Source organism: Oreochromis niloticus, linkage group LG22 (genome assembly GCF_001858045.2).
Source record: "Oreochromis niloticus isolate F11D_XX linkage group LG22, O_niloticus_UMD_NMBU, whole genome shotgun sequence".
Lineage (NCBI taxonomy): Eukaryota > Metazoa > Chordata > Actinopteri > Cichliformes > Cichlidae > Oreochromis > Oreochromis niloticus.
This window is the reverse complement of record NC_031985.2, coordinates 29,462,374-29,476,713: the sequence shown is the minus strand read 5'-3', so window position 1 is coordinate 29,476,713 and position 14,340 is coordinate 29,462,374. Positions and strand designations below refer to the sequence as shown.

At 44.6% G+C, this 14,340-nt stretch overlaps 1 protein-coding gene across 5 annotated transcripts in view; it reads left to right on the top strand.

The window, feature by feature from the left end:
- Positions 1 to 14,340, top strand: part of LOC100707006 (triple functional domain protein) — a 61,555-nt gene that overhangs the window by 44,653 nt on the left and 2,562 nt on the right. For 2 of the 5 annotated variants that reach the window (XM_025902264.1, XM_019350582.2), the window contains 29 exons: positions 63 to 253; positions 391 to 492; positions 1,553 to 1,582; positions 2,106 to 2,248; positions 2,373 to 2,472; positions 2,594 to 2,837; positions 3,419 to 3,541; positions 3,758 to 3,951; positions 4,044 to 4,214; positions 6,603 to 6,698; positions 7,647 to 7,795; positions 7,909 to 7,975; positions 8,077 to 8,180; positions 8,288 to 8,357; positions 8,450 to 8,539; positions 8,622 to 8,714; positions 8,862 to 8,912; positions 9,028 to 9,105; positions 9,194 to 9,385; positions 10,284 to 10,464; positions 10,574 to 10,831; positions 10,925 to 11,391; positions 12,153 to 12,400; positions 12,521 to 12,768; positions 13,054 to 13,216; positions 13,398 to 13,519; positions 13,606 to 13,684; positions 13,777 to 13,977; positions 14,084 to 14,222. In XM_025902264.1, the coding sequence (XP_025758049.1) occupies positions 63 to 253; positions 391 to 492; positions 1,553 to 1,582; positions 2,106 to 2,248; positions 2,373 to 2,472; positions 2,594 to 2,837; positions 3,419 to 3,541; positions 3,758 to 3,951; positions 4,044 to 4,214; positions 6,603 to 6,698; positions 7,647 to 7,795; positions 7,909 to 7,975; positions 8,077 to 8,180; positions 8,288 to 8,357; positions 8,450 to 8,539; positions 8,622 to 8,714; positions 8,862 to 8,912; positions 9,028 to 9,105; positions 9,194 to 9,385; positions 10,284 to 10,464; positions 10,574 to 10,831; positions 10,925 to 11,391; positions 12,153 to 12,400; positions 12,521 to 12,768; positions 13,054 to 13,216; positions 13,398 to 13,519; positions 13,606 to 13,684; positions 13,777 to 13,977; positions 14,084 to 14,222 (4,394 nt within the window). Of the gene's footprint in view, positions 1 to 62; positions 254 to 390; positions 493 to 1,552; positions 1,583 to 2,105; positions 2,249 to 2,372; positions 2,473 to 2,593; positions 2,838 to 3,418; positions 3,542 to 3,757; positions 3,952 to 4,043; positions 4,215 to 6,602; positions 6,699 to 7,646; positions 7,796 to 7,908; positions 7,976 to 8,076; positions 8,181 to 8,287; positions 8,358 to 8,449; positions 8,540 to 8,621; positions 8,715 to 8,861; positions 8,913 to 9,027; positions 9,106 to 9,193; positions 9,386 to 10,283; positions 10,465 to 10,573; positions 10,832 to 10,924; positions 11,392 to 12,152; positions 12,401 to 12,517; positions 12,769 to 13,053; positions 13,217 to 13,397; positions 13,520 to 13,605; positions 13,685 to 13,776; positions 13,978 to 14,083; positions 14,223 to 14,340 lie in introns of all 5 variants that reach the window. The other 3 variants (XM_025902267.1, XM_025902266.1, XM_025902265.1) reach the window with 3 other exon arrangements.

The window sequence follows — 14,340 nt, the reverse complement described above, 5'->3', positions numbered from 1 at the left end:
TCTGTGTGTTTATTCTTTAATGTTGAGTTTTCATCAAGTCATCCTCTGGCCTTTTTCTCCAGGTTTCGATGAAAACATCGAGTCGCAGGGCGAGCTCATTCTCCAGGATTCATTCCAGGTCTGGGATCCAAAGACTCTGATCCGAAAGGGACGAGAGCGCCACCTCTTCCTCTTTGAGATGTCTCTTGTTTTCAGCAAGGAGGTCAAAGACTCAAATGGCCGGAGCAAATACATCTATAAGAGCAAACTCTTTGTAAGTACACAATGATAAAATCAGGAGCATTTTTTGTGCTTATGGAGACCTCAGAACTTCACACAATTACAAAAATAAAATCATTTGACAGTCGGCAAAGTAAAGTTTACGTTTTCTCATATTACTCTTCCTTGCAGACATCAGAGTTGGGGGTGACTGAACACGTTGAAGGAGACCCCTGTAAGTTTGCTCTATGGGTGGGACGCACCCCGACCTCTGACAACAAGATTGTACTCAAGGTAAAACACTCCTCCTCCTCCTTGCTTTGCAGACTCCTCCTCCTTTTGGGTTGGACCAATATAGCTTCCTGAAGCAAATCTGATGAGTAATTATGGACTAAAAGTCTCGATAAAGTCCAAATACTAGCATTGAAAATACATTAATCTTCCATGTGAGTGTGCTGAAAGCATAAATATTGGTCTAACCCAGTTTCCTCTCCACATTCAGACCTTTTCTGTTCTTCTTCTTATCTCTGCTGTCCTCTCTTCTGTCCCGTTTAAATGCATGAGCAGCTTCAGGGTGGCTGAGAAGCTTTCTGTAGTCACTCTTCTGTCTCCTCCTTCCTTCTTGTCTTCCAGCCTGGTTAGATTTCTGCTTTTGTTCCATCTGTTAACAAAACACGGCACACATGTGTATATCTGGGGCTGTGTTTTCTGTGGATGTTTGTATCTCTAATTCTCTATGTGGGCCGACATGCTTCCACCAACGCTGGTGATACTGATTCAGCCCCTGAACGCCCACAATCACCCAGCCTGGCTCGCTGCTGCTTTATCAAAGCAGCGACTTAGCTATCCTTCTCTACCACAAAAATATATATTTTAAAAATGATTTACAGCCACTGTTGAAGTTTTTAATTAATTTTTCTAAATATCTGAATCACCCATGTTAAGACTTCTTCCTGCTGAGTAGTGTCACAGATGGATTAAAACTTGTCAGCTGTTGGACCAGCATGAAGCCAGAGTCCTAGCACGTTCAGTACTGAGCATTTCAACATAAATACACACTGACTACCAGACTAACCACTGAGAACCAGTCATGTGTTATGTGCATTGTAAATTAGGTGTGTCTTGTTACTAACCACACACACACACACACACACACACACACACACACACACACACACACACTATGCATTACTATTCACTAGGCATTTTATTGGCCTTCATTATACTGTCAAACCAAAATGTCAGTGTTGTGCACTTCTATCATTTCAAATCATTCTGTCAGCTTGTAAAATGTCCTGTACACCTTCTAAAAGCAAACCAGTGAAATTCCCTTTTTTATATTTTAAATTCAAAGCTAAGTCAGGGATCCAAACATGGAGCCATGGTGAGTACAAACAATCCCACAACACAGCCCTCAACCATTTTTCAAAAGTCTTAGAGTTAGCTTAGTGTAAATGGGTAAAAGCAGCATATTTGAGCTTTAGCATCAAGCCGCTGTAACCTTAGCAATATCACATCTCCAGACCTGAAAGGTACAAAATAATCAATAAAGGTGATTCCCAAATGAGGGTAGTAAAGTAAACCTAAACACTGACTGTTCACTGTTCATGTTTGTATGACTAATACATTAAGTAACATCCACTTTAACTCAGATTATTCAGATGGTGGGTGGTGTTGAGGAAGTGGTTCTTCATCTATGAGAGCTGTTGCAGTGGCTGTACAAAAATAAATGCAGGGAAGCCACTGTGTTAGGCATTTACAGGCAGAGAGAACCTGAGTAAAATGTATATGTGAAATAATGGCTTTGTAACGTATTAAGAGATCAAATATGTGTGAATCAAGAATTCAAATTGAGGATTTTTTTGACAAGCTTTGCCTTCTTGACAATGATTGACTGCCGATAACAGGCATCCAGCATTGAGAACAAGCAAGACTGGATCAAACACATCAGAGAGGTGATCCAAGAGCGCACCATTCACCTGAGAGGAGCACTTAAAGAACCCATTCATATTCCCAAAACAGCCACCACCAAGCACCACAAGGGACGAAGGTAAACACAGCTCTGAATGGGGATTTATCTATGAACAGGAAGTTTATCTTACTGTTTACTGTACTATTTATACAAGAAGGGAAGAAAAATTGCACCTTTTATTGATCGTGTGTGCTCCCATTAGGGATGGAGAGGACCTGGACAGTCAGGGTGAAGGCAGCAGCCAACCAGACACCATCTCTCTGGCATCACGCACCTCTCAGAACACACTGGACAGCGACAAGGTGAGAACACACACACAGAGCTCAGAAATGATGCCCAGTCTTCAGATCTTCTGGATTCATCAGCTTTAAAAACAAATGTCATATGGAGCAAAGGTCTCAGTCATGGTCTCGTCTTCCACAGCTCTCCGGCGGCTGTGAGCTGACTGTGGTCATACATGACTTTATGGCCAGCAACAGCAACGAGCTGACGGTGCGGCGGGGTCAGACGGTGGAGGTTCTGGAGCGCTGTCACGACAAACCAGACTGGTGCCTGGTCAGGACCACAGACCGCTCTCCTGCCCAGGAGGGCCTGGTGCCCTGCTCTATGCTCTGCATCGCCCATTCCAGGTCCTCCATGGAGATGGAAGGCATCTTCAATCACAAAGGTACAAAAATTTAATTTGCTTCACAAAAAGTCACTGATATAATTAAGTGTAAAAAATCCAAGCCTGCATCCATGTTGCCATGGGTAACACTCATATTTCTGAAGGCACCATTAATGCTGAACATAACTATATACTGTTTTCGGGACAGATGCTGTCATCTAGCTTGTGCTAAAGATTATGATGATGTTTCAAAGAAGATCTTTCTTATTAACCATGCACTGCACATATTGCACACATTGGCTCTGCAGTAAAGGGTCTGGAATGCAGGCAGGTTAACAGCTGAAATCCTGGGCTTTTCTAAGCATTTCACTTTGAAAGCTGCAGCATTTGGTCTCCTCAGTGTTCAGATGTTTTTGGAACATATTGCTGGCATCAAATTCAAAATCAGATAATGGTCGTCCACTAAAATGAATTTTCCTGGCCTTCACATTCTGATTTGCTATCTACAAAAATTATTAATATTAAAAAATATGCTTTAAATTTACAGATGCCTGCTTTGTTTCTTGTCTTTCTTGAGTAGAGCTGTTGTTTTTGGTCTCATTTCTGGAAGTGTGCATCACAGGGCTTGTTTTCACTTACAGCTCTGTATTTCACAGACACACTGTCAGTGTGCAGCAATGACTCCATCATGCCAGGTTCCTCTGCTACGCTGCAGCCCGGTCACGGCATCGGCTCCCACACCTCCCCGGGTCCTAAACGACCAGGTGAGATCGCCAGCCTTTATTTGAAAGGCTATGAAAAAAAAATCTGTAAAAAAAAAAGAAAAAAAAAAAAAGTACAAAGTATTTTAAATTTCAAACTGAGGAACAAAGTGATAAAGCTGTCAACTTGTAGATAAAATCCAGAGTTTATAACTGTGCACTGCAGTTTCAGTGGATGAACTTTAACCCGTGCTTTGTGCGTGTGGTTTGGTTTCTTAGGTAACACGCTACGGAAGTGGCTGACCAGCCCGGTGCGACGGCTAAGCAGCGGTAAAGCAGACGGCCACGTGAAGAAGCTGGCCCACAAGCACAAGAAGAGCCGCGAGGTGAGGAAGAGCGGCGAGATGACGATAGGCTCTCAGAAAGACTCGGACGACAGTGCAGCTACACCTCAGGATGAAACTTTGGAGGAGGTGGGTGGATGCAGAACGCTTGACACTCTGTGCCGTCCTCAAACCTGTTACAAGAGAGTTAAATGGTGCTTTGCCATCCTCGTGTGTTGCAGAGGGTTCGTAACGAGGGCCTGTCGAGCGGTACGCTGTCCAAGTCCAGTTCTTCGGGAATGCAGAGCTGCGGTGAGGAGGAGGGCGAGGAGGGCGCAGACTCAGTACCTCTGCCTCCACCTATGGCCATCCAGCAGCATAGCTTGCTGCAGCCAGACTCACAGGATGACAAGGTGAGGAGAGTTAGGGCGTTACAGCGGGGGACCGGGGACCAGATGTAATCAGCTTTTCAGCTCACATCATTCTTTAAGATTGTAGGTCAAGAAAGGACATGAAGAATCGTGTTGCGAGGCTTGCTTTTAGGATTTTAGGAAATTGCCGACGTGCTTTGTGTTCTGAACTTCTGGTAGACAGAGTCATACAGATTTTGTCTTCAGTATTTCTAAGTGTTAAAAAGTGTTAAATTTACTATCCACAAAAATCTACCCCGTTAAAAATTGGCTTGTTTTGCTCAAAATGATGAGAGACATATCTGAAATCATCTCTAGCTGCCTGCAGTGTTTGCTTTCGAATAGAAGTGTGTCCTAAAGGTTTTTTTAATACATTTATTTTTGATCTAGTAAGTATTCATTTTAAATCTGCAACCGAATCAAACCCACATTTGGTCGCTTGCCGAGGCCCGGGGTTGGTGTAAGAGGTGGTGTAACATCTGCAGTCGTTGGTTTCTGGAAAACACTTTCACTCATTTAAGTTTCTCCCACTTTTTCCCAAATAGGACCATTTCCTGACACGGTTTAAGTGACCCTTAGTTTCAGTTGTGCATAGCATTTTATCTTGGCGTGTTGCATCATATTCTCCCCTCTCTTCTAAAACAGAAAGCAATGCAAAGTCGCACGCAGCCCACGTTTCCTCCTCGACTCAAGTGGAGACTCCTCTGACACTAATTTCTGTTTCTCTTTTTTTGTTTTGTTTCCTGGTTGTATTGTTTGCTGTTTTCCATGCTGTAGCATTACCTTGATTTATGTCCTGTCTTTGCTTTGTCTCAGTTTCCATACCTCTCCATCTGAAGTGTCCCGCTCTTCCCCTTCTGTCTCTTCCCTCGGTCACTTCTTCAGTTCTCTATCGTTTTCCCCCTTACTCTTCAACTCAAAATTGTATTTTCTAAAACCTGAAACATGAAGATAGAAGCTTTTTTTCTTTTTCCTTCTTTTTTTGAAATCCACCTTTCTCTGTCCCTCTGCCTAACTTTTGTATTTTTTGCAAACTCTTAAGCATTCCTGAATTTCTCTACTTAAGATTTCCCCTTTTTCTTCTTCTTCTTCTATTTTTTTTAAGCTTTACATGTTTTGACTTCTGCCTCGTTTCTTTGATCACACCTCTGGAGCAGAGAGGTGTCTGGCGGATGAGTAAGGGCTTTAAAGCAAAATGTACATAAGGAGAGGATGCATGTAGCTCCTAACTCTTTTTTTTGTTAGAGTCTGTAAGCATAGCGCAAGACTGCAGCTTTTTTCTGCATGTTTGTCAGTCATAGGCTGGGATTGACCATAAAATTAGTGGATCTAAATCTGAAAATAAAGCGGTAAGATCCCCCAGCAGCCCCGCTGGATAATCTAACTAAGAGGCCACAATGAGGTGAAAATTCCAAAGCACCCCTTCTTCCTCTCCCCAACTCCTCACCACCCACTCCGTCCCCCGCCTGCTCGTCCTCATCTCCTTTTACCCTCTGTGCGTTAACCTCATTAACCATGCGAGTAATTGGCATCTCTAAATGCTGGCGAGGCCAGAAGGGCACACAGCATCACCCAGAAAACCTAATTGGGGAATGTCTTGAAGCACAGCACAGCAAGGGTGAGAGTCTCCTGAACTATATATATATATATCTCTATATATGCATACTTACATATTACCTCTTTCATTCTAGCTCTGTTAGCATTCTTTCTTTATTCCAAAGGCCACTCATCACCATCTGAGAAAGCAACACAAACAGCCTTCACTCACACATCACCATTTTTTTGACCTTCTGCCCATCACTATTTCAAAGACTTCTATTTTTCTTCTCTTATCTTCATTTCAGTCACCCTACTTTCAGCCTCATGTTTTGTTTTTTTTAACCTTTTCATTGGCCGCTTTATGAAGTTCATATACGTTTTGACTTTCTTTAACCTTGAGTTATAAAAGCCCCGCCCCCTGTCCTGGGGGTTTCACTAATGGGAGCATATCGTGGATGAATCTCTTCAGATTACAACATTTAACAAACATTTTCACAAAGTCATTGGTCGCATCAACAACTAAAATTCACTTAAATGCCACCACCAAAATATAATTCTCGAGTCTTGTCTTCAAGTTATTCTCAATGAAAACTCCAGCATGACTTTTAACTGTAAGCTCTTACAACTTACTTTAGGATTACTTTAGAAACAGATTTACTTCTGTTTTAGAAAGGATGGAAATTACTGTTCCTAAAGTGTGATGAGGCTTGATTCAGTTCTGAAAAGTTTAGTGGTTCCTTTTTTCCCTAAAGAGAGTTATTACTTCAAAATTTAGACTGTCAACTTGCATGGCTTTTCTTTTTCTCACACTTGTTTGTTTTCCTTCCTCTCATCTCTCTGCTTTTTGCCTAGACTTCTTCTCGTCTGTCGGTCCGCCCGTCCAGTTCAGAAACGCCCAGTGCCGCTGAGCTGGTGAGCGCCATCGAGGAGCTAGTCAAAAGCAAGATGGTAGGAAATACCAGATACTCACACCAACCTCGACTGGTTACTAAGCTCTTACAAACTCTTTTCTTATGACTAATTTCTCTCAGTAAAGGCCCAGTTTATCAGAAGATACCACAGACTTTATATAAAAGATGGACGTAGCCACCATGCTATTGCCAAATCCTTATTTTGAAGCATCAGCATTTTGACTGCCATCATGTGAATTTTTGGAGCCTGGAGTGAACATATTTAGACGAGAGGGTGGAGTGCTAAGTTATTGCTAAGCTAATGCTAGCAAGCTTGATTAGCAAGTTGCTGAGTTTTAGAGGTTGCATTGTTTGTCCAAATTTTGATTAAAATGCTAAAAAAAAAAACACCAACATTAAAAACAACAAAAGAAAGGAAACGTGGTTTTGAAGTCCAGTTCAGTGACTCTGAGTAAAAGGGGTGAGGACAGGTAGCTAGCAGCTATAGCCCGTATTAGCATAACTGTCACTGAAAGTGTCCACATGCCCTAAACTTTCAAGAAGAACAAAATCTAATTAGGTGAGTTTAAAAACAGAACAGTCCAGTGTTTACGAAGAGCGAAAGTAGCTTTAGAAACCATTTAACAATCAGTAAGGATGATGAAAATGAGTCTGCCTCAAGTGGCCATTAGAGGAACTGCAGGTTTTGGCATTAGACTTTTCCTTTGTTTTCCAGCTCCACAAGTTTCTGCTTGATTCAACTTTAACTGTTTGTTAGCTTCATGTCAGCTAAATTAAATATATTTTTCTGCATTTTCTGTTTATTAAGATTAGCTTTGTCCATTTCAGAGTCATTAGGATTAAGAGACTTTATATAAAGGAAAGAATGATTTCTACTTGTAAACAAACTATACACATTGATGGGTAAAGCACTGATATAAAGCTGCTTTTTATTTCTTTTCTTTTCTTCATTTCTTTCTGTTTTCTTTCTGCTTTTGTTGTGCAGGCTCTGGAGGACAGACCCAGCTCTCTGTCTGTAGAACAAGGAGACAGCAGCTCTCCCTCTTTCAACCCCTCTGACAACTCCCTCCTCTCCTCTTCCTCCCCCATGGAAGAAATGGACGAACGCAGGGCCAGTATCCTCAAAAAAAGACAGTACGTCTACTGCGATCTCACGCAACAGTAGACTAATGTTTAGGGAGCTCTAACGCTGCTTTTATAGCTCTCATTTTAAGTCTGCCATCTGCGTTTCTCCTCTCTTGCTCTAGTTTCATTCTGCTGGAGTTGGTGGAGACGGAGAGAGATTACGTCAGAGACCTCGGCCTGGTGGTGGAGGTAAGTTTAGTGAAACATTGTCTATGTGATGGATATTAAAATGAGTTCTGCGAGCTTTGGCGACTTCCTGTTGTGAATTCTTCTTGTGTTTCCAACACAAGGGCTACATGAGCAGAATGAAGGAGGAGGGTGTCCCTGATGATATGAAGGGAAAAGACAAAATTGTGTTTGGCAACATCCATCAGATCTACGACTGGCACAAAGAGTATGTAGGGCGTGCACACACACACACACACACAGACGTGTGGAGACTGTAGAGTTTTCCCTGTCCAGAATCAGCGCTTCGCTAACTTCTGTTTCTGTGTCGCTCAGTTTCTTCCTCAGGGAGTTGGAGAAGTGTTTGGAGGACCCTGACAGACTGGGACCACTCTTTCTCAAACAGGTTGGTCTGCAGGGAATTTCCAGCTCCTGCCTTCTTTGTAATTGCTTCCACACATCTGAAAGTGTAATTGTGTGTGTGCTTTATCTATCCAGGAACGGAGACTAAACATGTACGTAGTGTACTGTCAGAACAAGCCCAAGTCAGAGCACATCGTGTCCGAGTATATCGACACCTACTTTGAGGTTAGACTCTGGTATTTTGGCAGCTTTAGGTTCAAGTGTAACTCATTTTGCAGCTGTTAAAGAGACACATTTGATTTTGTAGGACCTGAAGCAGCGGCTGGGACACAGACTGCAGATCACAGACCTGCTCATCAAGCCAGTCCAGAGGATCATGAAGTACCAGCTGCTGCTCAAGGTTAGGCTGTTTCTATGCAGTAGAGGGCGCCAGAGCTCCAGCTGCTGCTTACTTACCCTTCATATTTGTGCTGTATCCAGATGCCCCTCGCTGTTACACGTAATGTACAAAGCTATTATTTTACTTGTGTTTCTTTGTGCATTTTAGGATTTCCTGAAACACTCTAAAAAGGCCGGGCTCGAGTCTCCAGATTTGGAAGTGAGATCTTAAAAAAAAAAAAAAAAAACCCACACACAAAACATAAATTTGAAAAAGAAATTATGCAAAACCGTTTGAGCAATTATACCAATCTTGTTCATTTCTGCTCTTCCAGAAAGCAGTGGAGGTCATGTGTATTGTTCCAAAAAGGTGTAACGACATGATGAATGTTGGCCGGCTTCAAGGATTTGATGTAAGAAGTCATTTTTCCCCAACATGAGTTAAGTAATACAACATCTTCCTTAAAGCGTGCGCTAACATTTCTTTCTCTTTGCCTCCAGGGGAAGATTGTGGCTCAGGGCCGCCTTTTGCTGCAGGACACATTCATGGTGTCCGACCCCGACGGTGGTCTGCTCGGTCGGATGAAGGAGAGGAGGGTCTTCCTGTTTGAGCAGCTTGTCATCTTCAGTGAGCCCCTGGACAAAAAGAAAGGGTTCTCTCTGCCAGGCTTCCTCTATAAGAACAGCATCAAGGTAATGATTTAAGGAGGGAGGATGTACACTTGTTACTTTCCCCACTTGAAGAGTGTCTGTTAATATGCTAACAATGAGGAACTTCAGCTTATGAAACATTTCTCCTTGTTGTTTGCAGGTTAACTTGATTTAATTATTCCTAGTTGTGTAATCTTGTTTTAGTGAGCAGTTTTAAATTCAGAAAAATATCTTTCTCCAGAAGAATAAACCATGTTTTCTCAAAAATTGGCCACAGGCTTAGTTTGGCTCAGCTTCTAAAGCAAAAGACATTTACCTGAAGCAGAGCTTAGTCTGTGAGTCTGTCGGGCTCCTCATCACGTTCATGTAACAAAAGCTCACATGGTGCTCTTTTTAAGTTACTGCATTGCCCTGGTTTTAACAATGGACTCTTGACAGACAGAAGTAGTGCAGTCCCAAGCTGCCTTTGTTAAACATCTCTTATTATGAGTAGTTTACAAATCTATAAGGCAGGTCAGCGTGAGGTGAGAGGACGGTGTGTCCCCGTTTACAATAACATTGCTGGTTAAGCCTCAAAATGCATCCTAAACTTCACTGTACTCTGCAAAAGCACTTTAAACATGTGTGAGAGAGGGAGGGGTCGAGATGTTGGGACAAACTAATGTATACTATTCTTGATGGAGTATGTAGTTACATTAATTTAAAAGCTCTCCGCTCAGTTGGGGTTAACCCTTCATTCAGGGCTGTTTTTAATGACATTTGATTTCTCAAACGTTTCCTTCTGCCTGTAGTGAAGCTATAAACCTTTGTGTATAACAGAGGAATGTAAGGAAATTTGAAAAATACAAATTTAGGAAAGGTTGACATGATTAAATCTCAATATTTCTGTGCCGCTGACTCTGTTTGATGTGTTTCCCTGTTTTCTGTTTTTCTACACCAGATAAGCTGTTTGGGTTTGGAGGAGAATGTAGAAGGTGATCCCTGTAAGTTCATTCTCACTTCTCGGTCAGCCAGCGGCGCCGTGGAGTCCTTTGTGCTTCACTCCTCCCATCCAGGGGTGCGTGAGGTCTGGACCCTTCAGATCAGCCAAATACTCGAGAGCCAACGCAACTTCCTCAATGGTAGGCTACTACACACACACACACACACACACACACAGAGAGGACTTATAGGTGATGTAAAAGAACTGCTGTGTACATGGCCACCCTTGTCTCTTGCACCTTATCACAGCTCTGACCTCACCAATAGAGTATCAGAGGAACCATGTAGGGGCAAGCAGTGCACCCAGCATCGGAGCTCCAGGTGGGGGCAACAGCGGTTCTAGTGCAGCCCCTGGAGGTGGAGGTGGAAGCTCCCAGAGTAGCTCCATCCCTTCGGGACCCCAGGGTGGCTCTCGTCGGCCGTCCAGGATCCCGCAACCCTCCCGCCTGCCCCAACCCCTACGTCACCACCCCGGGGCCGACCCGGATGGCTCCAATAAGATGTCAGGTATGAAACGTCTGTCTGTCCTTGTGAAATTTCACTTGTTTGACCCAATAAAAGATGTGACTGAAGTCTGAGTTTTACTCGCTTGTGATCCAGGTTTGTCCCCTCGTCCTGTCCCTCCTCCTCTGCTCCCTGTGGGGGGCAGCCCGCAGGGCAAGCGCCCTATCCACACCACAGAGGACCAAGCTTATACCCCCATCCCACGTGCTACCGTTGGGCCTCTGCCCTCCACACCCACTTCTAAACCACGGCCAGGAGCCGTGTCTCCCATGGCCTCCCCCATGGCCACTCCCGCCTTTGGCAAGGACACTCTCCCCCCTCCCCCTCCCAGTCCAGGCCAAAACCAAAAGTCTGGATCTGGATTCTGGAGCTCAATGCCGGGCTCTCCAGCCAGCCGGCCTGGCTCATTCACCTTTCCGGGAGAGGCAGGAGAGACTCCGGTGCGACAAAGCTCAAATCAGAGCCAAACCCACAGACATTCCACGCACAGCAAGGAGGCCGACCGCATGAGTACGTGCTCATCGGCCAGCGAGCAGTCCATCCAGTCCACCCAGAGTAACGGGGTAAGACCACTACCTGCTGCCCAGTGCTGATCCGACTAACCCAGAGGCAGAGGGGGGGCCGGTCTGTCCTGTCTGCCTTGTTGTCTCCTGTCCTGCTGCCAGCGCTACTAATCTGTTCCTTACTACGCATCTCTGACAACCTCCACTGCTCTTCAGCATCATCCTCTCTAGCTTTAGACAGTTTCTCAGGACAATCTCTAGCAAAGGCTTCAACTGTCAACATGTTTTCAGGCTCAAAAATCTTTCTAGCGGACCTCGCTCACCTCTTCACTGATTATCTTTTAAGGCTGTCTCTAGATTCTTAACTCTAACAAAGCTTATACTAACACTTGACTTCTTCTGGGCCGTCTTCATGGTGTGTTACTTAAATGTACTTTTCCTGCAACTAACTTCTGACGTTTGCAGTTCACCTGCAAACCTACTCAGAGATCCTTTCATTCAGCCTAACGTTTCTCCTCTCGTCTTTGTGTCGAGCTGCAGAGCAAAGACGAGTGAAATGGAAAACTTCATCTTATTCCTGCCTTTCTTCATCCAGTTAGCCTTTTCCGAGAAGAAATTAATAAATCCCTGTTTTGTCTTTCTTCCGCTTGAATGTGTTTTTACAAAGCCTCCGCTTCTTTTTCTCTTTATCTCATCAAAAGTGGCACTCGCTACAGATGTCACCCCAGATTTTTAGATTTGAAAAAGTTACCGTGTTTAATGCGTAATCCCTGCATGTCCATCTGAGTTTGCTCTTACTGTTTTCCATCCCTGTGGTGCAGAGTGAAAGTAGCAGCAGCAGTAGCGTATCCACCATGTTGGTGACCCAGGACTACACGGCTGTGAAGGAGGATGAGATCAGCGTCATTCAGGGCGAGGTGGTCCAGATCTTGGCCAGCAACCAGCAAAACATGTTCCTGGTGTTCAGAGCAGCCACCGAGCAGGGCCCCGCCGCCGAGGGCTGGATCCCCGGATTTGTGCTGGGACACACGTCGACCATTGTCCCCGACTGTCCCGAGGGATCCATCAAGTAAGAGCAAGATGGGGGGGGGGATTATTTTCAAATTCATAATATGTGCACTTGAGATTCTCATCTGCCGTTTTTATCAAGACACTGAACTCACTGCCGTCATTTTCGTTCTCCTAGCAGGAAGTCTTCATCCTGGCACACGTCCCTGCGTATTCGCAAGAAGTCTGAGAAAAAGGAGAAGGAGGCAAAGAAGGAGACCAAGCTGGAAAACGGTTACAGGAAGTCCAGAGATGGCCTGGCCAATAAAGTTTCTGTAAAGGTGAGTTTCACTTCACTTCAAGACTCTACAGCGATGCCTCAAAGTTACCGACTGTTGACATTTGTTTATCTTTTTTTCCAGCTTCTAAACCCAAACTACATCTATGATGGTGAGTTTGAGCTCCAGACCTGATCCTTCGACATTGTTCCAGGTTTCTCTTTGTCACCACAGCACACAGCAGGAGCTTGTCTGTATCAGATGCATTCTCACTACACTGCAAATATCAGTTGGCTTTAGGCTAGGTGTGGGGTAGAGGGTGCTGCTGGAGGCGGGGCATGTGATCCTCACTTGCTCCCTGCAAATTTTCCATAACCTGCTCAATGTGGCATTACACAGATTTGGAGCCAGAAGTCTGTCAAACAGTGACAACAACAAATCTCTTCTTTCCTTTCAGTTCCCCCTGAGTTCCTTGTACCTCTGAGTGATGTGACATGTGACAACGGAGAGAGCGTCACCCTAAGGTGTAAGGTTTGTGGGCGACCCCGGGCTACAGTCAGCTGGAAAGGGCCCAACCAGAGCAACCTCACTAACAACGGACACTTCAGCATCGCCTACAGGTAAATAATCGAGCAGGTTTTACTCCTCAGCTATAAAAGGCTGATTGAGTATCACCACGCCAGGTGGCAGGCATCAGCTTTGTTGAACACGATAACTCGAGAGTGAACCTGCCGCCCCGCCGAGCTACATTCACCCTGTTATGATGGAATAGATGAATAAAGGAGTGCATGTTTGTTTCAGTGATACGGGTGAAGCGACTCTGCGGATAATCGGCGTAGCCTCTGAGGACGATGGCGTTTACACGTGTGTTGCCACCAACGAGCTGGGCAGTGTGACATCATCAGCTAGCCTCAGAGTGTTGGGTGAGCATAGAGACAGACATGAAACATATGCGATGAGTGTCACTGCAGATTTTATTCAACCACCCTCCTGCTTTCATGTGTCTCAGCCGTGTCCACTGACGGGGTCCGAGTGAGCTGGAAGGATAACTTTGAGTCTCACTACACTGAGGTGGTTGAACTGGGAAGGTAACAGACACGCTGTGAGAATTCAGAATATAAAAGCTACGGCAACAAAAAACTATAAAGTAAGCGGACCGACTGTGTCGTCTTCTCGTCAGGGGTCGTTTCTCTGTCGTCAAGCGCTGCGACCACCGGGGCACCAAACGCACGGTGGCTGTGAAACACGTCAACAAGAAGCTGATGAGGAGAGACAGAGTGACCCAGGAGCTCAATCTGCTCCAGAGACTCCAGCACCCACACATAGTCACCCTGATTGACACCTACGAAACTCCCAGCAGCTACGCGTTAGTCCTGGAGATGTGAGTAAACAGCAAAAGCGAACACACAGAGTTAAAACCCTGCATACACATACGCACAGCTCTGTCACGCCATACCTCCGACCTGATGTTTTACTTTGGGTTTCAGGGCCGACCAAGGCCGTCTGCTGGACTACATCGTGAGCTGGGGGAATCTGACTGAGGAGAAGGTGGCCTGCTACTTGAGGAACGTTTTAGAAGCTTTACACTACTTACACAACTGCAGAATAGCACACTTGGACATAAAAGTGAGTCCTCACTTTTTCATTTTCCTCCAAACATTGAAGGGTGCCTGACATGTGAATGCAGTGCGGTGGTGAACAGTCACGTAGAAATCCTGATGATGAATGAATGAGAATCCATGAG